The following is a 23,253-nucleotide window of genomic DNA, read 5'->3' as shown; positions in this document are numbered from 1 at the left end:
CAGCTCCTCTAACCAAACGGTCCTCTGCTTTTCCCACAGCTGCTTTCTCACAGCTGCTTTTCCACAGCCCACAGCTCACAGCAGTTTTTCTAAAAGCCATAGCCCAACCAAACACACCCACGTATGAGACCACCTAACTTACTTTCGTAAAACCCCCTAAAATGGATCGCGACTATTGATCGCGATCCAATATTTTACACAAAACCCCCAAATCGGATCTCGATTGATAATCGCGATCCAATTTTTACATAAAACCCCCTATATTGGATCGAGATTAATAATCGCGATCCAATATTTTGCATAAACCCCCTAAATCGGATATCGATTATTGACCGCGACCCAAATATTTGCAGAAACCCCCTAACTGTTTGCAGATCAGTCCTCATGTACTTCTGCTCTCTCCCCGTGGCATCAGTTCCCGTCCGCCGCCGGAAGAGGCCGGAGTTCTGGAGGTGGGAGAATCGACAGATAGCATCTCTACCTCATCGTGGGTTTCCTGAATCCTGATCCTTTCCTCCGCCCACCGTTCCTCTGTCCCTTCTGCGCCGTGCAGCGGCATGCCGGCATCATCCGCGCCGTGCCAACCTGCGCCCTCCCCCTCCAGCCGCCGCCGACCTACTCCGTGAATGGAGGTACGTTTGATTGATTTGATGCAGCTGAGTGCCTGAGATCGCTTGGATTTGGTTGCATTCTGCACCTTTTGCTTACCGCTGCTTTGTGTCTTGCATTCAGTAAGCTGCAGAATCAGTAGCTGCGTAACATGTTTGGCAATGCATACGACAAATGTTGTTGGATTAAAGGAATTTCAAAGCGGAAAAGAAGAGAAGCCACTGCAATGGTGTCGATCCGGCTATGGCTTGCCTCTATATATAACAGAACATGCTAAAGAAGTGCCATCGCTGACATTGTAGACAGCAAGAATCTCATCGACGATGAGGTACTTGGCTGCAGCGACAAAGCCAGCAATCCAGATGTTTTTTTTTTGTTAAAGCTTTAGAGGCATCTCTTCTAACTTTAGTTGAGCTAATGATCAGCGTGGGATGTTTGGATAATCAGCAGCAAATTCATCTGCACGAGTGCCTAGTTAAATGATAGATTCAGATCGTGAGGAGAGATGCCTGCTGTTGACTTCACCATTCATGATTCTTCATGCCCCAGCATTTAGAATCTGAAGTTTCTGATTTCAAGATGATCCACATGCGTCAAAATTTCTTAAGCGTTGGGACTAACCGAACCACATCATCATGTTCCGAGTATTGGCAGCAAGAATCAGAATATCATCTTACTCAATGGCTAATCAATTATCAATTGAGCTGGCATGCTATCAGCTAACCAGAGCAAGATCCACTTCAGAAGGATCTTGTGCCTGTTGTTGAGCCACATCGCATGTGAATATCGACAGTGTCCATCTCATCAAACAACTACTAATTTCCTTTACAATACCAAAAATAAAGAGTTAAAGGGATTTTTTTCAACACAATACTTTATCTGAATCTCCCAATTTAAGGTTATAGTTTAGAAATTTAGCTGTCTTCTGTGTCAAGTTTGGACCCAAAAAAAAAACAAACACACAAAGATCAGACAATGTTGACAACATCAAATGGATCAAAACTTTTCTCTTTCATACAGTATTTTTCTGTACACTTTCTCTCATATATACATCAAAATTGTTTTGATGATCAGCCATTCCTCTAAAAGGCGGATGCTAATCGCAGAGAATCTGAGTTGGTTGTTGTATGATCTTTCTACAGGCTAAGAGTGTTGAGAAGCGAGACCCTGCATTGGATCAGTCTCCTGAAGACAATCTGGAGTTCGCTCTCAAGATCAACAATCTCCAACTCCAAGACCTGCAGTTGCTCCTCCTTGCATGCGACTCTCTTCTTCTGGAATGCCTTTGAGACAAGAGACCACTTGCTAGCACTCGGCATCAGGACCTCCTTTGACAGGAGGTACAATGTCGATTCCAGCATCAATAGAGCAATCTCTCTTGCTTCGGACAATAGCTTGACCACCCTGCAGCTATCAGTGTCAAGAACAACCTTGCTGTTGATCTTCTTAAGCTGCTTCTGCACCTTTTTGACCAAACGGGCAAAAGACTGAGCCTTGGCCTGAACAGTCACATCTTCTCCCCTCTTGAGACCCAATTGCATCTCTTGGACGCTTGTCCTGAGTTCTGCGAAGCTCTCTTGCACGGCGTTGCAGAGGTCAAGCAAGACGAGAGAGCGCTCAAGCTCCTCCTCTACTGTCTTCCTCTGTTGACGCTGGCTGCTGGGAAAGCAAATGAGCTCATCGATGCAGCTGTAGATGCTCCCGAGCTTGGACAGACCATCAATTATGGTTTCAATGGTCGCAGAGGGAGTAGAGACGGTTGCCTTCAGGATCTGGATCTGTTCCTTGACATTGGTTCCGCTGGAGCAAGGGCTGGAGGGCACACTCGCGGACCTCAGGTGGCAGGCCATGCTTGGAATGGAAGGGGAAGTTATGAAGCCTCTTTTTGCTGGAGATGGAAGAGAAGTCAAGCTGCTGCAACTGTGTCTTCCCAGCTTTGGCTTCCCTCTTTATATAGGGAAAGAGGTTGATGCAACTGCACAGCTGAACTAGCAGACAGCAAGAATCAATCTCATGTGTGATCATGGTGAGCTGTGACAGAAGCCACTCAACCCAAGAGGCATTGGTGGTTGAGCTCAATTAGGAGGCTGTCATGTCTGCATTATGGATGGCAAACTGAACTGCACGGGTGAAGGGCTATCAAGTTTAGTATCAGATTCAGATCGTGACCAATTAATTAACATGCAAGCTGCCGGTGGAAGCTACAAACAGCTAGTTGACTTCTCTCACCTCCAGATCCCAAGACATGTTTAAGCAGGTGATCACAGCATTGCACAACGGATCAGTGATAGCCCTTGTCCTAATGTTTCTGTTTCAGGTGTATAATACACGCACGTTTTGCAACAGATATCCATCTCCCCTAAAAATCGTGATATAAGATATTATTGTTTAGAGGGAAACAGTAGAAAACAGAGGAGAAGAGAACTTGTCACTTGTGTTTACACTTGACAGTGTGTTTTATGGGGTAAAGAGACACAAGTAAATATTTACTGAAGTTACATTTGATATTTGATTTTCTAAGGAATCATCTATGCAGAATATTTCACTACTATGAAAATCTACCTTCAGTGCAATCATTTGTTTAAACAAGCAAACACCAGATCTTAAGTTTTCTAGCACTCTCCAAATAATTTTTCACAAGAAAAATAGTATGGTAATGTCATAGGAAATCTGTAAAATGGCAAAGCGACGCTTTCTACGATATGTGGAACTAAGTGCTCGCATGCCCACAAGGCTATGAGCCAGTGCACTTTCAACCAAGATTTCTAAAGGATCCTCAGCTAGATTAAAATGTAAAGGGGGGTAATTTACTCAGAACAGAAATAACTTCACACGAGTTAGCTTTGCAATTTTGTTGAAAGTGTTTGTAAACAATCAGTACATTTACAGTGCTATCTTCACGAGCAACTAAGCCTGACCTCATTTCAGCTGACTTCAACCTTTCTCCTCCTGATCTATTTCTTGTGCTGTGAAATGTAAAGCAGGTCCCCTGCAAGGGAATTCGGACCACAGATTTCCTCGAGACGTCGATGCTTCCGCTTCTAGAAAACATGGATGCCGTGAATGATTCGCTCTGGAATGAAGAATAAATGTGAGACTGATTACGCAAGCGACATGATTTAACGCTGAAGCTAATCGACCGCGTTCATGGAAGTGGGGAGGAGGCGGGCGGAGGCTCACCAGTTCGTCCGTTCGCCTCCGGTTGCCGCGGCCAAGGGCCGCGAATCACACGCCGGCGAACCAGTTGCGGATGCGAAACGGGGTGCGGTGGCGACCTTGGAGGGCGGCCGGCCGGTCGTCCTGCAGCGCCTCCGCCGCCGTTGTCCTCTGCGCCGCGGCTCCGCATCCCATCGCCCCCAGGCCCCAGCTCCCCAAGATTCCAGCCAATTTTACGTATGAACCCCTAAATATTTTCATAAAACCTCCAAAAATGGATCGCGATCCAGTATTTTGCAATAAACCCCTAACTTTTAGCATAGCAGTCCTCATTTGCTTCGGCTCTCCCCATGGCCCATAACATCCGTTCCCGTCCACCGGCGGCCGGCGCCGCCGCCACAAGAGGCCGGAGTTCAGGTCGTGGGAGTATCGCCAGATAGCATCTGTCCCTTCTCGTGCGCTGGGAACCGCACCCATCCGTGCGCCATCGGTGGGGACTCGGGAGTGGCCCCAAATCACCGCTGCGCCCTCCCCCTCCGGCCGCCTGCGACCTACTCCGCGATTAAAGGTAAAGGCTAAACGTTTGATTGATCCGATGCAGCTTAAATATTGGATTCGGTTGCACTCTGCACCTTTTTCTTGCCCCTTCTTGCATCTTGTGAAATGATGCAGTTTATGGTTGTTTGGGCGATTGCAAAGCATTTAGTACACTGCAAAATCAGTAGCGCTGCATAACATGCTTGGCAAATGGCAATGCATACAACAAATGCTGTTGGTTACAGGAATTTCAGAGTGGAAAAGAAGAGATGAAGCCGCTGCAATGGCGTCGATCCGGCTATGGCTTGCCTCTATATATAACAGAACAAGCTGAAGAAGTGGCATCGGTGACCATATAGACAGCAAGAATCTCATCGATGGTGAGGTGCCTGTGCTGCAGCGACAAAGCCAGGTATCCACTTGTTTTTTTGTTTGTTCATCTTTAGAGGCATCTCTTCTAAGTTTTATTGAGCTAATGATCAGCGTGGGATGTTTCGCTAATCCGGCAGCAAAGTCATCTGCACGAGTGCCGAGTTTAATGATAGATTCAGATCGTGAGAAGAGCTGGATGCTGTTGAACATTTGACTTTAGCATTCATGATTCTTCGTGCCACTTTGTCTTGCCTGCTGGTGCTTCCAGCATTTGGAATCTGAAGTTTGCAATTTCGAGATGATCCACATGCTGTCCAAATTTCTTGACCGTTGGAACTAACCAAACCACATCATCATGTTCCAAGTATTGGCAGCAAGAATCAGAATAGCGGCTAATTCTAGAACTAAACAATTATCAATTGCGAGCTCAAATCTCGTGGCTTGAGCTGGCATGCTATCAGTTAAACAGAGCAAGATCCACTTCACAAGGATCTTGTGCCTGTTGTTGAGCCACATCACATGTGAACACTAACCGTGTCCATCTCATCAAAGGACTACTAATTTCTTTTATAAACCAAAAATAAAGAGTTAAAGGGATTTTCTTCGATGCAAAACTTTATCTCAAGATCCTAGTTTAGCAATTTAGCTGTCTTCTGTGTCAAGTTGGGACCCAAAGAAAAACAAACATCAGACAATATTGACAATATCAAATGGATCAAAACTTTGCTCTTTCATTGTGTATTTTTCTGTACACTTTCACATATATACATCAAATTGTTTTGATGATCAGCCAATCCTCTAAAAGGTGGATGCTAATCGCAGGAAATCTGAGTTGGTTTGTGTATGATCTTTCTACAGGCTAAGAGTGTTGAGAAGCGAGACCCTGGATTGGATCAGTCTCCTGAAGACAATCTGGAGTTCGCTCTCAAGATCAACAATCTCCAACTCCAAGACCTGCAATTGCTCCTCCTTGCACAAGACTCTCTTCTTCTGGAATGCCTTGGAAACAAGAGACCACTTGCTAGCACTCGGCATCAAGATCTCCTTTGACAGGAGGTACAATGTCGATTCCAGCATCGACAGAGCAAGTTCTCTTGCTTCAGACAATAGCTTGATCACCCTGCAGTTATCAGTGTCAAGAGCAACCTTGCTGTTGATCTTCTTGAACTGCTTTTGCGCCTTCTTGACCGAACGAGCGTAAGACTGAGCCTTGGCCTGAACAGCCACATCATCTCCTCTCTTTAGGCCCAATTGCATCTCCTGGATGCTCGTCCTGAACTCTGCGAAGCTTTCTTGCATGGCATCACAGAGGTCGAGCAAGACGAGAGAGCACTCAAGCTCCTCCTCCACTGCCTTCCTTTGTTGACGCTGGCTGCTGGGAAAGCAAATGAGCTCATCGATGCAGCTGTAGATGGTCCCGAGCTTGAACAGACCATCAATCATGGTTTGGATGGTTGCAGAGGGAGAAGAGATGGCTGCTGTCAGGCTCCGGATCTGTTCCTCGACATTGGTTCCATTGGAGCGAGGGCTTGAGGGCACACTCGCGGATCTCAGGTGGCAGGCCATGCTTGGAATGGAAGCGAAGTTATGAAGACTCTTTCCACTGGAGATGGAAGAGAAGTCAAGCTGCTGCAATGGTCCCTTCCCAGCTTTGGCTTCCCTCATTATATAGCGAAAGAGGTTGAAGCAACTGCACAGCCGAACCAGCAGACAGCAAGAATCATTCTCGTGGGTGATCGTGGTGGCTGCAACAGAAGTTCCACTCAACCCAAGAGGCATCAGTTGTTGAGCTTGATTAGGAGGCTGTCGTGTCTGCATTATGAATGACAAACTGACCTGCACGGGTGAAGGGCTGTCAAGTTTAGTATCAGATTCAGATTGTATCAATTAATCAAATTGCAAGTTGCGGGGGAAGATTGAACAGCTAGTTGACCTCCAGGATCCCAAGACACGTCTATCCTGCTAGCCAGAGCATTAAACATTTACACAATGGGTCAGTGATATTCCTTGTCCTCATGTTTCGTTCTGTTCTTCATCCCCACGTGTTTCTGCAATTTCCTTGTGCATTAGGTGCGGCTCCTAAATAATTAGCTTGTTGTCACTCTGTCACGTTGCAATTACCAAAAGCAAAGAATCCATTAGTGTATAATATGCTTACATTTTGCCACAGATATCCATATGTGATGCGCACGCGTTGCCACAGATATCCCATAACCGTCTCTCCTAAGCATGAGAAAAGAATGATTTTTGTTTAGAGAGAAACAATCGGAAAAGAGGAGAGAACTAGTTAGTTGCGTTTCCTAATGTTACATTCTATTTTCTAAGGAATCATCTAAAAAGAGTATTTGGCTACTATGACAATTTATTTTCAGTCCAAACACTCGCTTAAACAAGCATAAGATAATGCAAAGTTTCTAGCACTCTCCAAATAATTTACTCATAACAAATTAACCTCACATGGCTTGATGGAGAGGTAAACTTCTCTCATATTGAGGGACCCTTACCTTAATTACTGAAAGCTTGCTGAGGTAGCATGCCATTTTATTTACTCTCCATTATCAAGTTCTCTAAATGGGTTATTGACCTTATAAATTCTCAAATGGCTCGCTTCTTGTAGGATAACTCAGAGGATAGGCATAGATATCAATTAGATAGCTGGCAAAATTTTGCATGAACGAACCTAGATATTTGTAACCTCTATCCATTCATATTTTGTTAGATTTTTTTTTTAGTCAAGACCAAGACATCAAGTAGGAGTATGGTTGCTGCCTCCAGTCATCTTTATAGACTGCAAGTTTGATTTCCATGTAGTTTAATTAAAACTTGTACTCCGTATATGGCAGGGAACAGCAAGAAATTTTTTCATAAATAAACTTTTGGCTCTCGGAACGAACGATGGCTGGAGGGTCGTCACGTGGAGCAGGGAGCTCCACAACTCGGACCATTGGATCAAGGACTGCGACGCCTGCGCCGACGACATCGTGATCGACAACCCGGGGCATCTCGACCTGCTGCCACCTGAGCTGAGGACCTATAATGGCGGCGGTTCTGGATCAGAAGCGGTGACGACACTGACCAAGAACCACGTCGCAGGCGCCCCAGCCTTGAGCATCCATGACGGGGACGTTGTCTACCTCACGGGGCAAGCTGAAGCAAACGAACCGAGCCGGATGGCTGCCGGCAATCAACACGAGGAAGAAGAGGCTGGACGAAGTGGCCCCGGCTTCCACCGGAGGAGCCGCCTCCCCCTGCTCCCCGAGGTACATCATCCATTCATCCCCTGCGCGATCTCCAAACACATGAGCATGGTGACACACGATTGCAAGGGATCTGGTTGCAAAGATCTCAAAGAAGGAAGAGATGATGCTAGCGTAAGCGTCGTGCAGGAAAGCACGCCCAGGAAAGGAATTCGGCTCTACTAGCCACGCCCAAATTTTTCTACTCTCATTTCTTTCCTCATGCTCCTTCCTAATTAGCAAGCATGGAGCAGGAGGAAAGAAAACAAAATTCGGGTGTTAAGATGGAAGCACATGAATTTCTAGTTACAGTCAATTTAAACTTGATTTCAAGTTACCGTAACGATCTTTGGGTACAATTTCTAAGTTGATTTAGTGTAACTTAAAATTCTGGTGCGGAACCATCTCAACATACATGAATTTTGCAACGTCTTTAATCTGGATGCCAAACACCTAGAAAATATCTGGATTTGGTTTTGTCCTAGCTGTTAGATCCCTGGCCCAGTGGGGCTATTTGAATTTATGAATAAAGATTTGAATCCAAATGTATCATAAGAAAAAATCAAGTGCAAGAGATTCAGATGTAACTTTTGAAGCGTTTTTCACCTAAATATTTTTTGATGGAAGATTTTCACATAATTTGCACCCCAGAGTTTTTTTTTTTGAAAACCACCCGTTAGGTTGCGGCCCAAGTGTGTCCAATGCCAGTCACATTGAAATGAGACAAAATTTGCATCCCGCGAGGTTGTGGCCCAAGATGATTTATCTGGTCGGCCCAACTATCAAAAGGTCTGAGCAAGCAGTAGCACAGGGCCCAGTATGAGGCGTCAGCGAACTTTTTTATTTTTATATTTGTTGTTTTACGATTTTGCAGAAATAAATAGTCCAACGCAAAATTTGCAGAAATAGACCTATGCCACCATACGAAACGGCGATAGGTCCGCTTCCACCGGCTTGGATTGGTGGTAGGAGGTCCGGAGAGTTGCACATGCATTGTTTTTCGCCGTACGAAACGGCGGTAGCTTGCTTTAGCCATTTCGTACGGTGGTGGGTGACCTTCCGCCGTTTCAAGTGGCAACGGGCTTAAACCAAGTTTAGCCGGTGTTAGCGAGTTGTAGGATGCTATAGCCGGTTTAAATGGCTATAGCGGAGTTATAGCCGTTTGAACCGGCTATAACTCTGTTTTAATTTTGATTATTTATTTTTCGTGTAATTTTGTATGATATTTTTAGAAGTGAAATATGTAGTTCCATTGCAATATGTAACTTTGTAATTTGAGAGAGGTAGAGTGATTGAATGAAATAATTAGAAATGATTAAACTTCCAGCCATTAGATACATAGCTGTTTCCAGCGAGATTACAACGGATCCAAACGAAATTCCTAAACCAAGTGGCACGTTGCTAAACCTAGCAGTAATTGAAATAGCAGGGGAAAGAGCCATGTCTACTTCCTAGTAGAACTGGCTCTGCGAGGACTACGGCGGTCCAGCTTCATAGTAGCCAGCACCCTTAGAGGATGGCGGAGACGAGGGGCAATCCTTGTTGTGGTGGTAGGGGCACTTGCACCATGGATCGGTGCAAATCAAGTCACCTGCGATGTCAACCGCCCAAGGATTCGCGTCAACTTCGGACTGAAGATCCTCGACCTTACGCTCCAGGTCAAATATCTTGCACTTCAGGTAGTGTATCTACTCCTGGGTCGGTTTAGGAACTGGTGGATTGCCCCACTTGGTGTAGCGGCAATTTCCTTCATCGAGATAGGTCTGAACGTGATGTTAGTTTGAAGCACGAGAAGCTTAGGAAGAGTAATGAAGTAATAACTTTACTCACCAACCCATACGAGCATCGAAAGAAACCGCGACTTTCATCACCGTAGCCGTCATAGAGCTAGACTACACGAGCCATGTTATGATGACACATTGGCCACGCATCCTGACGGTCGTCATAAAGCCTAAGGGAGTTTGGAGAGGCGTAGTTAGCCCTATCCTCTAAAGGGAACTTGTCGAGGGATGCCTCATACTCCGTTGGACCAAAAGGACTTGACCAAGTGATGGTTGGAATAGGAGTACCCCCTTCTCTTCCCCTTTTCCCACGACCTCTCCCTCTTGCGGATGCCATAGTTCTTACTCGTGCTCAGTGGCGTAGAAGGATATGGGAGTCTTACTTGTGCTCAGTGGTGTGGAAGGATATGAGAGTCTTACTTGTGCTCAGTGGCGTGGAAGGATCTGGAAGAGGGGGATTCAATATAAGAAGTGCTGAGATGAAGACGTGATGTGCTCCATGTGCTCAGTACGACGTCGTGTTCAATCATCCTGAGAAATGGTACATATAGCCTTTGCAGGTGCAGGGATGTAGGTGTAAGTGTGGAGTCCCATCCGTCTGAGAAGGCATCACGTTCAGGGTCCTGACAGTCTATAAAGTAGCCTTTTTTAGTAAGGGTTCACGTCAACAGTATATAGTGTAGGCTTTTCAGTGAGGATTCACGTCAACAGTGTGTAGTGTATGCTTTTCAGTGAGGGTTCACGACAACAGTGGTGTTTGAGTACTGTACTTGCCGCAGAGTAGTGTAATTGGAATAGTGTGGAATCTGAGTACTCGATGAAAGGAGATGAAATGTTATAACAGTAGAAGCAACAGTACAAGCAACAGTACAGTAACATCCGAGGCGCCCAACATGGCAAACCTAAAAGAGCACCTTCGCTAGGATAGAATACCTTAGGTAATGTAAATTGGTGGAGGACATGTAACGTTCTACTGGGTGAACCGGGAAAGTTTTCCCTTCCTTGCTGTTTTGGAGGAAAATTCTGCCTCCTGCTGCTCCATCTTCTTCTGTCGTTCTTCTTCTTGGAGGAGCTGCACCTGACGAGCTTCGAATTCTTCCTCCCACCGTTTGACTGATGCCTGTCGAACACCTAATTCCTCACGCCGTCTCTGCAGTTGATCCTCCATGCCCTTCAAACGGATTTGTTGTTGGCAGACGCGTCGTTCTTCCTCGAGTCGAGCAGCACGTGCCTCATGCACCCATATACCTCATGCACCACCTACTCTTCAAGTCCAGCCATATTGGCACTCTAAAATGCTACACTTTCATTCTGTAGGTTTTTGATTGCTTGCAGAATGCTTCTGTGCCGATCATGAATTAGGCAGATAACCTCCACGTCCTTCACAATCATCTACTTCACCCTCTCCAGGAACCAATATCAGCTATCTCCAGACTCCTTCTCCACAAAACCTGATTGTTACCATCGGACCCAATAGCTGTCAAGATTGTGCCTTTATACCTTCCAGTCAAAAATGTGCCATCAATGCAAATGACTAGGCGATATCGCTGAAAAGCCTCAATGCAAGGACCCAAGCAAGGAACGACCGCTGCAGGACCTGTTTGCCTAGAAACTGAGCACATGGATAGGCTTTCAGGTCGTAGTAGGTTTCTGGGTTCCTCTGACATATGGTGTGAAACAGGAGAGGAAGGTTGTCATACGATGCTTCGTACGTACCCCACTTCATCTCCAGCGCCTTCTGCTTGGCTCGGTAGGCTTTGTTGTAGCTAATCTTGTACTTGAACTTCTTCTCTATGGCACAAACAATCAACTTAGGCTCAAAGCTGGGATTCTCCACTATCTGAGGATACATGAATTGAGCAACAAAATCAGCAGTGAGGTTGCGGTGTGTTCCTTCCAATTCATTCAGCAAGCATTGGTGCTCAACCACTTTAGTCACCTCCCAGTAATCCTTCCACTTCCCTAGCATGGGTGCACCCTAAACGGGCAATTGCTTCTCACACAGCATACATCATACACCGTCGGGTTGCTCTTCACCACCCTGAACTGACACTGCAAAAATAAAGTGGACCATCACTTCACAGCTGCTTTCACCCCATCCCCACTGGGGTACATAGCACCCACGCAAACCTCATTCTCCCTGTACTCCCAAGGGATATTTGCCTCTACATTGACCAGTAGGGCGGAATGGTCATAAGTTGACCAGTTCCGCGGAACAGAGTAAGCATCTTCCTCATCTGACGAGTTATCATCCATGGCACCATTAGCCTCTTCTCCTTCCCTCTCCACCTGCTCAACTAACTCAGACATGTCTTCCCCCTCGTCAGCCTCCCTATTTGGCTTATGGGTTGCAACATCATCCTCTGCATCTCCCTCTTCTGCCCCCTGTTCATGAACTTCTTCATTTTGTCCATCAGTACTCTCCACAGCTTCCTCAGCTTCAACTTCAGCACCTCCCACATCTTCTTCCATCTGACTGTTAGACCCAGCCTTCGTGAACACTTGAAGATACAATATGAGCGGTAAACTACGATTCGTACGACCTTTTACATAAGCCCGGTAGTTCTGGATTCCTTCAAGCGAGATCAGCTCCTAAAAGTTTATGTCAGGCCGTCTCCTCACTACAACCCTAACAAACACATCCACTTGATCTCTATCAAGATCGAAATCCTTACAAAGCCACCTGCATATGCCTTCCCAAGTCCTCTCTCTTACTCTTGGTAAATACTTGCAGAAAAACTAAATTCCACTCAAATCTACCCCTTCTGGACCCCCGGATCATAGAACAGTTGTAAATATAAACTTTCCGATATACTTGCCAATACACACGACACGAAGTTACTCTCAATAACTTAAATCAGTTGACTCGAACGACACCTACATTTCAATATACGGTCCAACCTAACAAATTAATTCATTTCTTTAATTTATTTCATTTTACTAGGTCAATATATCGTGATACTATCATAGGTACAAAATATTACTATATTAATGTAACTCTAAACAACGGGTCAATACATGAACAAAAGTTCTAACTAAATCTAATAATTCCAACCAACCCTAAAACAACTACATCCTGAATACCTATACATAATATAACCCTAGCATTGCACATAATATTCATCTAAAATTCATCTACATAAATCAACAAACTAATTTTATTATCAACTAAATACCTAAACTAAATCCACTAATCTGACTTAGCTACATTTTCCTATATCTAAAATTCACTAGACTAACTAACCTACATTTTTTTTATGTCCTATATCCACTAAACTAACTATTAGATCTATCCACTACACTAACTAAACTAAGAGATTACAAAAAATATCTCTAATGAAGCAATGAGCGGACCTTCAATCTCCACTCCCCTCCCCTCCTCCCTCCCTCCCTTTCTTTCTTTCTTTCTTTCTTTCTTTCCTTCCGTTCTCCTCCCTCCCTTCCTTCCTTCCTTTCTCTCCCACCCTTCCTTCTTTCTCCTCTCTCCCTCCCCTCCCTTTCTCTTCTCTCTAACTCTCGATTTGTCTCTAGCGACGGGGGCAAAAGAAAAAGCCAAGTGTCTCGAGCGGTCGCGCGCTTTTATAACAGCTGGCCCCGCTAGCTCATTTAACAGAAGGACCTCACTTCCGCCGTTTCAAACGGCGGCCCGCTATCGCCAACTGAAGCGGTGAAAAAGCCTCGAACCCCGCGCCATGTCATCCCGTGGATAGCCTGCCGGACGGGTGGAGGGCACGACGGTAAGTTGTATGCGGGGTTCTACCATCATTTCACCCTAGCGGTAGGTCCCCTTACCGCCGTTTCAACTGGCGGCGATGTTCCGCCGTACGGAATGACAGAACAGTTCTGCAAATTTTTCATTCGACTATTTATTTCTGCGAAATCGAAAAAAAATATAAAAATAAAAAAAGATCAGGCGGCAGCCATCCTCAGATCAGGCGGCAGCCATCCTCCGGCGCGCGACAGCGATACGCCGCGGCGGCGGCGACGCGACCGGCGCAACGGCTCCTGACAACTCGACCGCCCTAGCGCGCCGCACGCGCCGGCGTGATGTCGCCGGAGTGCAGGGCGGAAGTGCCAGTGAAAGTGAGGCGCGCTCCCAAGGTAAATCCTGCATAAACCTTGTTTGGCGGGGGGGAAAAAATCGGAGGCGCATAACCGCGTCTTGTTGCTCGAAATTTTGGATTGCCCTACGTCTTTTTGATTGACCGCCCTTGTCGTTGTCGCACAGAGATTTGGGTTGCTGGCTCTGCTTGCATTTATATTGTATAATCGTGTGCGCGAAAATGTATCATGATTTAATTGTGTAGTGTTATTGTACAGCAACAAAATTGAATGATTAAATTATAGCGACACAGAAATCAAACGGGAGAGATCTCTTATTTTCTTGACAAATTTAGACTGCTTCCATTCAGATCAGCTTACATGGCTGCATTCTTTTGCATTTGCACCAAATGGTTTACTCTGTCCTGGCCTATAAATCCCCTCCAGTTACCCTTTTTGTAGACATGAAAAATGAGTCAAATATGGTTTACAACTCCATAATCGATATCGCTGAACCTGAGCAGGAGATAATTAGCACTAAAGCCATCATAATCTCACATGTAAACTGAGACTAACCGAAATACCTTGACAAGACTATTTGATCATATATCACCCCTACAGCAATGAAAGCCCCAAAAGAAAACACAAAGGCAACCCTTCTGACCGTTTGTTCTGTGGAGGGAACAGAGACTGGAGGTGCTTCAGCTGAGCCACAGAGTTTAGCAACCATAATCCCACACAACTTCGGGTTACCATCAAAGCTAGAACTTGGAAATGTACTAAGCTGACCTCCATTCGGAATAGGTCCTTCCAGGTCATTATGAGAAACATTGAATTGAGAGAGGAAGTGCAGGTTGTTCAGTGCGGATGGGATTGCACCTGTGAGATGGTTGCTAGACAAGTCTAAAATTTGCAGATTTGTCAGCTTGCTGAGTTGCTGCGAAATCTCTCCTGACAAGCCGTTGAAACTCAAATTGAGCTTCTCAAGTGATTTCAACTGAACAAACTCCTGGGGAATCGCACCCGTTAAGTTATTGTGACTAAGATCCAGTGTTTTCATGAAAGTAGTAGCTATCCGGTATTGAAATGTGTGAGCGAAATAAAGAGGTAGCTCAAACACCCTTGTATCCAAATGGGTTGCAGCCTTTTCTGTCCTTAGCATTGGCATTTCCATTAAGGCCATCGGTAACTCCCCTGTAAGGTTATTAGATGCTAGGTCCAGAAGGAAAAGTGAATTTAAGTTTCTGATCCAGTCTGGAATTGTTCCAGTGAGCCGATTCCTGTTCAAAAATAAGATCTCCAGATTTTTGAGCTTTGACAGCCAAAGAGGTATTTTCCCGGACAACGAGCAATCAGGTATGGAAAGAACCCGAAGATTCTGAAAACCATCAATCGTTTCATCTTGTGGTATGGCCTCACCCTTGAAGCTGGATCCAATAAGTAGGGAAGTGAGATTCCCACAGTTCTTGAGGATCTGAAGCGTATTTGTGATATTTGTGAAGTTGTTGGCACCAAGTGACAGGAAAACAAGAGATTTCAAATTGCCTATTCTTGGTGATAGCTGCCCATGCAACTTGTTGCTAGATAGCCGCAATGCCATCAGGTTGCTGCATGAGTAGATGCTTTCTGGAATTGTGCCAGTGAAGTTGTTGTACAGAAGATCTAATGCTTTTAGATTGAGCAGGTTGAAGAAGTTGACTTTGTGAAGCTCTCCGCTGAAATTGTTACCCTTGAGGTCAATCGTTATGATATTTGTGCAATTGCTCAGAGCTGATGGCAGCTCCCCAAACATGTTGTTATTGTTCAAATGGAGCCCCTCCAGTCTCTTGAGCTGGCCTATAGTTTCCGGAATCTTGCCATTTAGCCTATTGACTCCAAGATCAAGGTTAACTAGATTTCTGAGCTTCATTATTTGTGCACCATCAAGTAATCCCTGCAAACCATTGTTTGGGAAAGAGAGGTACTCTAACAGTGTAGCATTGAAGAGCTCATCTGGGAGGAGCCCACTGAGGTGGTTGTGGCCAGCCTTGAGTACTCTAAGTGCAGAGCATTTACCCATATCAGCAGGGATGCTGCCACTGAATTGGTTGAATGAAAGGTCAAGCACCGCAACAGATGTTGAGCTGATGCAAAAAGAAGATGGTATCCATCCTTGGAAGCTATTGTTGCTCGCATTGATGGAAATCAAATTTCTTGTTTTCTCCCACATTGTAGATGGAAATTCTCCTGTAAACAAGTTGCTTGAGATGTTGAGTGCTTGCAACGGCTGCTCAGTGATTGAAGGATGAGGTTCATGCAGATCCCCGTTGAGGCTGTTGAAGCTCACATCGAGTACAGTGATGCTGCCAGATGACAATAGTTCTGATGGCAGGTTACCAGAGAGCGAGTTGTATGAGAGGTTGAGGCGCAACAAGCTGGTGAGCTTGCCAAGGGACGGGGAGATGCTTCCTTCTAGGCTTCTAGATGCTAGAGACACCTCCATAACTGCTCCGCGTCCATTGCAAGTGATGCCTTCCCACTTGCAGCAGTCTGTGCCATTCCGCCAGGACGTGGTAACACCACCATCATGTGATGATAGCTCAGCAATAAACTCTAGAAGGGAGCTCTTCTCCTTCTCATTGCATGAAGTTGCAGGAGAAGCCATGGTGAGTAGCAGCACAAGGGGAAGACCGAAGAAAGGCATGGCCAGCCTACTAACCTTGCTTTTGCATGAAAATTGTGGCGCTCTCTGCATGTTTTTTTTTCATGAGTTTTGATCTAAGTAGCAAGTGTATTTGTAAAGATCCTGTTCTGTAAGGTGGCTAACTTGGAGCCATACTTGCTGAATGTATGTAGGGAAAGAATGGTAAGGAGCAAGTAGGGAAACATGAAGCATGAGAAGTCAATTGACGAATCTCTTCACTTGAAGTATACTACAAGTCATATATACTAATTCTTGAGCGTGGAAAACTGGTGCTTAAATTGACCCCATGATAAAGACCACTGTCAGATCAGTGGTGTAGTTGATCTAGGACGGCACAGGGTGCTCATTGCTTAACTGTCACATCACTGCTTTTTTAGCTAGTCACATCGGTGCTTTTGAGATGTAAGGAACTGGCTGGTGGAGATGCATGCTCTGTTGTTGGCCCAAACAATGTGTGGCTTTGTAAAGTAAAATTAGTTTGCTTACCATGAGACTGTTTAGCTAATAGAACTACTGCTAACTGCATGGAGTTTCACACTGACACTTCGCTTGAGCTGCCTGCCTTGCATTTTGTGCATTAATCAATCTTCTAATCTACTAAAAGTTCATTCGTTTATATGGAGTATGTTAGGTTGGTAGTCACCCTAGATCATTACTATGTGAAAATCATGTTGAAATGCCTCTCTTTTTTTTCTTTTGTATGTTATATAGGGGAGAAAGTAAAACGATATTAGAATAACTTGCTGACGTATGACTGTATATCTGTTGACCTGGAAAAGGGAGCATTCTGTTGTTGATTAAACAAGCTATGTACTCTTTACTGTTTTCATGTGACCTTCCATTATACAGCGATGTTGTTGTAAATTGTTATTTGACACTATATGCAATGGTTTCAATTTAAGCAATTGTTTTGATAATGATTGATTTTTTTCACTGGATGTCGTACTACTGCTTGCTACACAAAAAGTCCGCAGTCTGCACCTACTAAATTGAAATGTTGCCACTGAATATTGTCAATTGATTATATTAATATGGATTGTTGTTAGGGGTGTGATTAGCTCTAGGACGATAGACTTGTGGCACATTGAAATGCCTTTCCAGGTGAAGCTCTTTATTTGCCAGGCTTTTCAAGACTCTCGACAAAATTCTACCTTACCTCTAGCGATGGCAATGATGACGACAATTGGCGAACCCAGATAAGGTGTAGAACTGGCGATGTTGTCTTTTTGACATGGTAAGCTGATTTCCTGCCACTGTATTAATCTCACTAGCTGTAGGGTTACAATTGGTGAGTAGGCAGGTTGATTGCATGACTAAATTAGCCTTTTCTGGTCTTTTGCAGTCTGTTGTAACCATCAAGGTTGAATGCCAAAAGAATCTTGCCATATTCTCAACTGGAACATGAGAGGCCTCAACACCTCTGCCCTCTGTGCTTCCTGTAGCGTGGTTCACAATCTGTTCCACATGTCTCCAAGAGACAAGACGCCTCCATCAACCACTACCGCCAATGGAACTGCTGGGACAAAATTGGTCACCAACATTGCTTCCCTTCTGCTTAGTTGGCTACCCTGTGTCACCTCGCTTCTTCTTGTGGCTCAACCAGGTGCGTTTGTACAGAGATGTTTGCACTTGGGGTAATCAAAGTAGTTAACTTGTGAAAACTATCATCACAATTCACAAAGCCACATTTGACATTTGCCTATTCCTTGTCCTTGGCAGAGCAGGCGCCCTCTGTTGTATATATCATTCTAGCAGGGTCAATCTACCTGCCCATTGCCATGAACAAAAGAGTGATGACCAAACAGAGATCTGGACTGCTCCAGAAACACGAAGATTTTCCACGGCGTCGACGAGAATTGACACACAAGGCTAACCTGAGTTCACCATTCGGTGTGAACATGCAAACATGATCGCATGGCGTGATCATGTCACGTGCTGTTGCAACTCGTTGACAAATGCACAACACAGACGATGTCGAAGAAGGCGTAGGATTTTGGGCAACAATTGTGCTATGTTGGATATACATTGCTGGTTATATATCCGAAGGATACATAATTGTAGGGTCGATTTCGTGACGTCGTCTTCTTCGACCTGATGCGTTTGACTCTTTTAAGATGTTTTTGCATGGTTTGCAATTTTTTACCCATGCTGCTGCCTGCTGCCTGCTGGTGCTTAGTTTGCATGGTGGTTCTTCCTATGTCTCGAAAATGCTTCATATTTGAATCCAGAAACTTTGCATGGTTTTTGGACCCTCAAAATCTTTTTTTAGTGGAATGACCCCCTCAAATATAGTTGTGTTTAAACAACTATATTCAAAAACTCAAAATGATTTCCACAGGGTTTGCATCTTTCGAGCCATTTCTCTTGTGGGCCACGTCCGCGGCCCAGGTCAGATAGACAGCCCAATACGTCGAAGCAAGACGCGCGACACGGACGCCGGGACGCGGAAAGCACAGCCGCGAGACATCGAAACGCAGCGGCGGCGGTGACCCGGGGCTGACGCCGCGTCGGCCCGACAGCTCGGCCGCCGGAGTGCGCCGCACTCGCCGGAGGGCAATTCCCGCAGTTTGGGGTGGTGGGTCTTCTGAGACGTGCTCCCGAGGTACATCCTGCAGAAACCCTGTTGGGAAAAGTTCGAAAGTTCGAGATGCACTGACATTTACGATTTGTAACAAAATTTATCCTGTTTACTACTATTGTAGGATACTTATCATGATTCAACTGCGTAGTGTTTTTGACTTTTGTCCAGCAAGAAAATTGAATGGTGAATGTATTATTGCTGCATGGAAATTTTTCGGTGACAAATTTAGACTGCTTCAATTTGAATCAGCTTACGTAGTTGCATTTTTTTTATTTTTCCATTTCCCCCTAATGGATCACTCCTTCCCATAACTCTCCTCAAATTACATCCTTACTACATGGAAATGAGTTTTTTTAAGAATGGCTGTGTTCCTGTTGCCATTAATTTTCATAATTGAAAATAAGTTCGTACATTGAAATGACATGTGGGTAACGACAACACAACTGAAAAGGAAGATACATCAGTGATTGAAATCCACAATCACAAAGTCCATAGAGGAAGAGACCAACTACATAACTTAAAGCACTGCTACATGAACCAGAAGAAAAGGAAGCCATGAATATAACTGAGACTCCAGAAATTAGCTAAGTCCCTCTGTCTTGCATTTGGTTGGCCCCAGGATTACTTCCATCTTCACCATTGAAGTGTTGATCATCAGCATCAGGCAGGAAGAGATGAGTGCCGTAATCAGGAGGGTTGTTTGTCCTTGTAGTCTATTTCCTCACCATCACCAATTTTGCCATAGTGTTCATCAGTCTCAACATAATCAGGATCTAAATATGGTTTGCAGCTATACAAAGCTTGATAATTGTCGGTTGCCAAACTTGAAGGCAATGTTTCTTCTTGTATTTAGAAGTGCATCAAGGTTTAACTGCGTGGTGTTATTGTACAGCAACAAAGTTGAATGATGGAATTATAGCTGCTCAAAATCCAAACCTGAATGATATTTTTCTTGGCAAATTTTGACCACTTCAATTTATATCAGCTTATGATGTTTTTGCAATTGCACCGGATGGGTTACTCCTCAGTCCTGTGCCCAGACCCATAAGTTCCCTCCAGTTACTCAGTTTCTGTACACATAAAAATGAGTTACATATAGCGCACAGCTGAAATCATGTCCGTTGTCAATGTTGCTTAACCTGAGTAGGAACCAAGTAGCGCTAAAATTGTCATAAACCCACATGTAAACTGCGACTAGCCAAAGTACCTTGACAAGACTATCTGATCATATAGCACCCCTACACCAAAGAAAGTTAAAAAAGCAATCACAAAGGCCATCCTTTTGATCGATTGTTCGGTGGAGGGAACAGAGACTGGAGGTGCTTCATCTGAGCCACATAATCTAGCAACCATAGTGCCACACAACTTTGGGTTCCCATCAAAGCTAGAACTTGGAAATGTACTAAGCTGGCCTACACTCGGAATAGGACCTTCCAGGTCATTATGAGAAACATTGAATTTAGAGAGGAAGTGCAAGTTATTCAGTGCCAATGGGATTGCACCTGTGAGGTGGTTGCTAGACAAGTCTAAAATTTGCAGATTTGTCAGGTTACCGAGCTGCTGTGGAATTTCTCCTGATAAGGCGTTGAAGCTGAAATTGAGTTTAGCAAGCAATTTCAACTGAATAATCTCATGAGGGATCGCACCAGTGAAGTTATTGTGACCAAGATCCAGCGTTTTCGGGAAAGTACTGATTATTCTGTACTGAAGTGAATGGCCTAGATAAACCGGTAGCTCAAAGACCGAATGGATTGCAGCAATTTCTGTTGTTAGCATTGGCATCTCCATTAAGGCTATCGGTATTTCCCCTGAAAGGTTGTTATATGATAAGTCCAGATGGAAAAGTGAAGTTAAGTTTTTAATCCAGGCGGGTATTGGTCCAGTGAGTTGATTCCTCTGCAAAAACAACATCTCCAAATTCTTTAGCTTTGATAGCCAAAGAGGTATTTTCCCAGACAACGAGCACTCAGATATGGAAAGAGCCCTAAGATTCTGAAAACCACCAAATTTTTCATCTTCTGGCATGGCTTCACCCTTGAAGTTGGCTCCAATAAGTAGGGAGGTAAGATTCCTACAGTTCTTGAGGATCTGAAGCGTATTTGTGATGTTTGTAAACTTATTGTCACCAAGTGACAGGAAAACAAGAGACTTCAAATTGCCTATTCTCGGTGAAAGCTGCCCATGTAAGTTGTTGCCAGATAGCCGCAATGCAATCAAGTTGCTGCATGAGTAAATGCTTTCCGGAATTGTTCCAGTGAAGTTGTTGTATAGAAGATCCAATACTTCTAGATTGCTCAGGTTGGAGAAGTTGACTTTCTGAAGCTCTCCACTGAAGTTGTTGCCCTTGAGGTCAATCGTTATGATATTTGTGCAATTGCTCAGAGTTGATGGCAGCTCCCCAGTCATGTTGTTGTTCTCCAAATGGAGCTCCTCTAATCTCTTGAGCTGACCTATAGAATTTGGAATCTTGCCATGTAGCATATTACCTCCAAGATCAAGGATTGCCAGATTTCTGAGATTCATCATGTGCGCACCATCAAGTATTCCCCGCAAACCATTGTCGGGAAAAGAGAGGTACTCTAATGAGGAAACATTGAAGAGTTCATCTGGGAGTGTCCTGTTGAGGTTATTGTGGCCTGCCTTGAGTACTCTAAGCGCAGAGCATTTACCTAGACCGGACGGAATGCTGCCACTGAATTGGTTATAGGAAAGATCAAGCTCTGCAAAGGATGTTGAGCTGATGCAGAAGGAAGACGGCATCCATCCTTGGAAACTGTTGTTGCTCGCATTGAGCACAACAAGATTACTCTTATTCTCCCACAGGATGGATGGGAACTCTCCTGTAAACAAGTTGCTCGAGATGTTCAATACCTGCAGTGACCTGTGATCAGGTACTGATGAGCTGAGGTTTTGTTGCAGGACCCGGCTGAGCTGGTTGAAGCTGACATCAAGGAGGACGATGATGTTGGAGGTCAGCAGCTCTGACGGAAGGCCGCCAGAGAAGGAGTTGTATGATAGGTTGAGGCGCTGTAGGTTGCTGAGGTCAGCAAGGGACGGCGAGATGCTCCCCTCAAGGCCTCTGGACGCCAAGAAGATCTCGATCACCATGCCATCAGCGCTGCAGGTGATCCCTTCCCACTTGCAGCAGTCCGTGCCGTTCCGCCATGACGCTGAGAGGCCGTTGTGCCCTGACAGCCCGGCAAGGAACTGGAGGAGGGAGCTCATCTCCTGCTCGGAGCATGAGGTGGCTGGAGAGGCTAACGAAAGCAGCAGCACAGTTGCGAGGGCAATGGAAGGAGCGGCCATCAGGGCTGTGCCAGAGATTCTGAGGCCCCGGAGCAAACCAAGAAATGGAGTCCTATATATACTATAGCAGTGAAATACAAATGATCGAGATATATTTGGATTCCAGTATATGAGTAATAAATACATGCATTTTTTGCATACAAAGAACTATAATATGAAATTAGGTACTCATGTTATAGAATTAAAAGACGAATATTACATACCAATATCTTCTTAACCTCTAGTTAAAGCCCAATAGTTGGGGCCCCTAATTTTTGGGGACCCAGCTCAATCGCTCTAATTGCGTTGCCTAATGTACGGACCTGGCGGCCATCATGGTGCTCTTGCCATCACGTGAGCTCGGATGATGCGGTATCAGCGCCATGGCAAAGCTGATAGCAAGTGTATGTGACTACAAGACCAAAACAAAACTGCAGGTGGGAGGTCAACAACAACTTTTGTAAGCTTTAATTAAGGTTGTCATCAATCAACAAAAAGAGGGAGATGAAAGAGCATCTAGGCCCCTAGTGGGTTTTGGTGGGTTGAATGATAACTAGATTAAAGGTCTATTGCACTCGTTAAGCATGTAAGCAGGTGTAATGTTATTGATGAATAATCTTTGTGGGAAAGATTATAGTAAAAGGCTCATATGGTGAAAATAAATAAGTGTGACATATGGAATTGGTCATCTAAGCATGGAAAGCTAGCAATGGTGCTAAAGATGAGTTGAGGCTTGGTTAATAGCCTCATATTGCAAGATTGTTTGAACAAAAAATAAATGTCATAAGCAAGTAATATTGTGTGATTCCACGATGTGTATGTGTAATATATGACACGCAAATTGAGGTGAAGATAGAGGCATGATGACATTGGGATATTCTTCGATCTCTAAATAAAATGAAAAGCTTGTTATCTACAAATGAGATATTGAAGTCAAAATAAGATATGATCTCAAGCGGGTTTCACTCTTGA

The 23,253-nt window shown here is 44.6% G+C and overlaps 4 protein-coding genes and 1 long non-coding RNA gene across 6 annotated transcripts; 1 reads left to right on the top strand and 4 right to left on the bottom strand.

The window, feature by feature from the left end:
* Positions 1-1,591: 1,591 nt before the first annotated feature.
* Positions 1,592-4,709, bottom strand: LOC101782040. Of its 2 annotated transcripts, XM_022825945.1 has the most exons (4): positions 3,790-4,709; positions 3,528-3,682; positions 2,839-2,968; positions 1,592-2,729 (listed from the first exon to the last, which is right to left on the bottom strand). In XM_022825945.1, the coding sequence occupies exon 4, from the start codon at positions 2,457-2,459 to the stop codon at positions 1,746-1,748; it is 714 nt and encodes a 237-aa protein (XP_022681680.1). In that variant the 5' UTR covers positions 2,460-2,729; positions 2,839-2,968; positions 3,528-3,682; positions 3,790-4,709; the 3' UTR covers positions 1,592-1,745. The 2 variants fall into 2 exon arrangements, with proteins under 2 accessions (XP_022681680.1, XP_022681678.1); XM_022825943.1 differs by having other exon boundaries at positions 2,839-3,682.
* Positions 4,710-5,524: 815 nt separating this feature from the next.
* Positions 5,525-6,253, bottom strand: LOC111257019. Its single transcript, XM_022825948.1, has one exon. The coding sequence runs from the start codon at positions 6,238-6,240 to the stop codon at positions 5,527-5,529; it is 714 nt and encodes a 237-aa protein (XP_022681683.1). The 5' UTR covers positions 6,241-6,253; the 3' UTR covers positions 5,525-5,526.
* A 7,344-nt stretch (positions 6,254-13,597) lies between these two features.
* Positions 13,598-18,568, top strand: LOC105913571. The gene is made up of 4 exons (XR_001162965.2): positions 13,598-13,792; positions 16,568-17,649; positions 17,758-18,018; positions 18,135-18,568. It is a non-coding gene; the product is annotated as an uncharacterized LOC105913571 (long non-coding RNA).
* LOC101782722 (receptor-like protein 2) lies at positions 13,801-16,488 on the bottom strand. The gene has a single exon (XM_004951770.4). It carries the CDS (start codon positions 16,464-16,466, stop codon positions 14,304-14,306), a length of 2,163 nt encoding a protein of 720 aa, XP_004951827.1. The 5' UTR covers positions 16,467-16,488; the 3' UTR covers positions 13,801-14,303.
* Positions 18,569-19,364: 796 nt separating the features above from the next.
* Positions 19,365-22,356, bottom strand: LOC105913918 (receptor-like protein 2). Its single transcript, XM_012844248.2, has one exon. It carries the CDS (start codon positions 22,300-22,302, stop codon positions 20,191-20,193), a length of 2,112 nt encoding a protein of 703 aa, XP_012699702.1. The 5' UTR covers positions 22,303-22,356; the 3' UTR covers positions 19,365-20,190.
* Positions 22,357-23,253: the final 897 nt, after the last annotated feature.

Source organism: Setaria italica, chromosome I (assembly GCF_000263155.2).
Source record: "Setaria italica strain Yugu1 chromosome I, Setaria_italica_v2.0, whole genome shotgun sequence".
Classification (NCBI taxonomy): domain Eukaryota; kingdom Viridiplantae; phylum Streptophyta; class Magnoliopsida; order Poales; family Poaceae; genus Setaria; species Setaria italica.
Note: the sequence above shows the minus strand (reverse complement) of the source record. Positions and strands in the feature narration are given on the sequence as shown.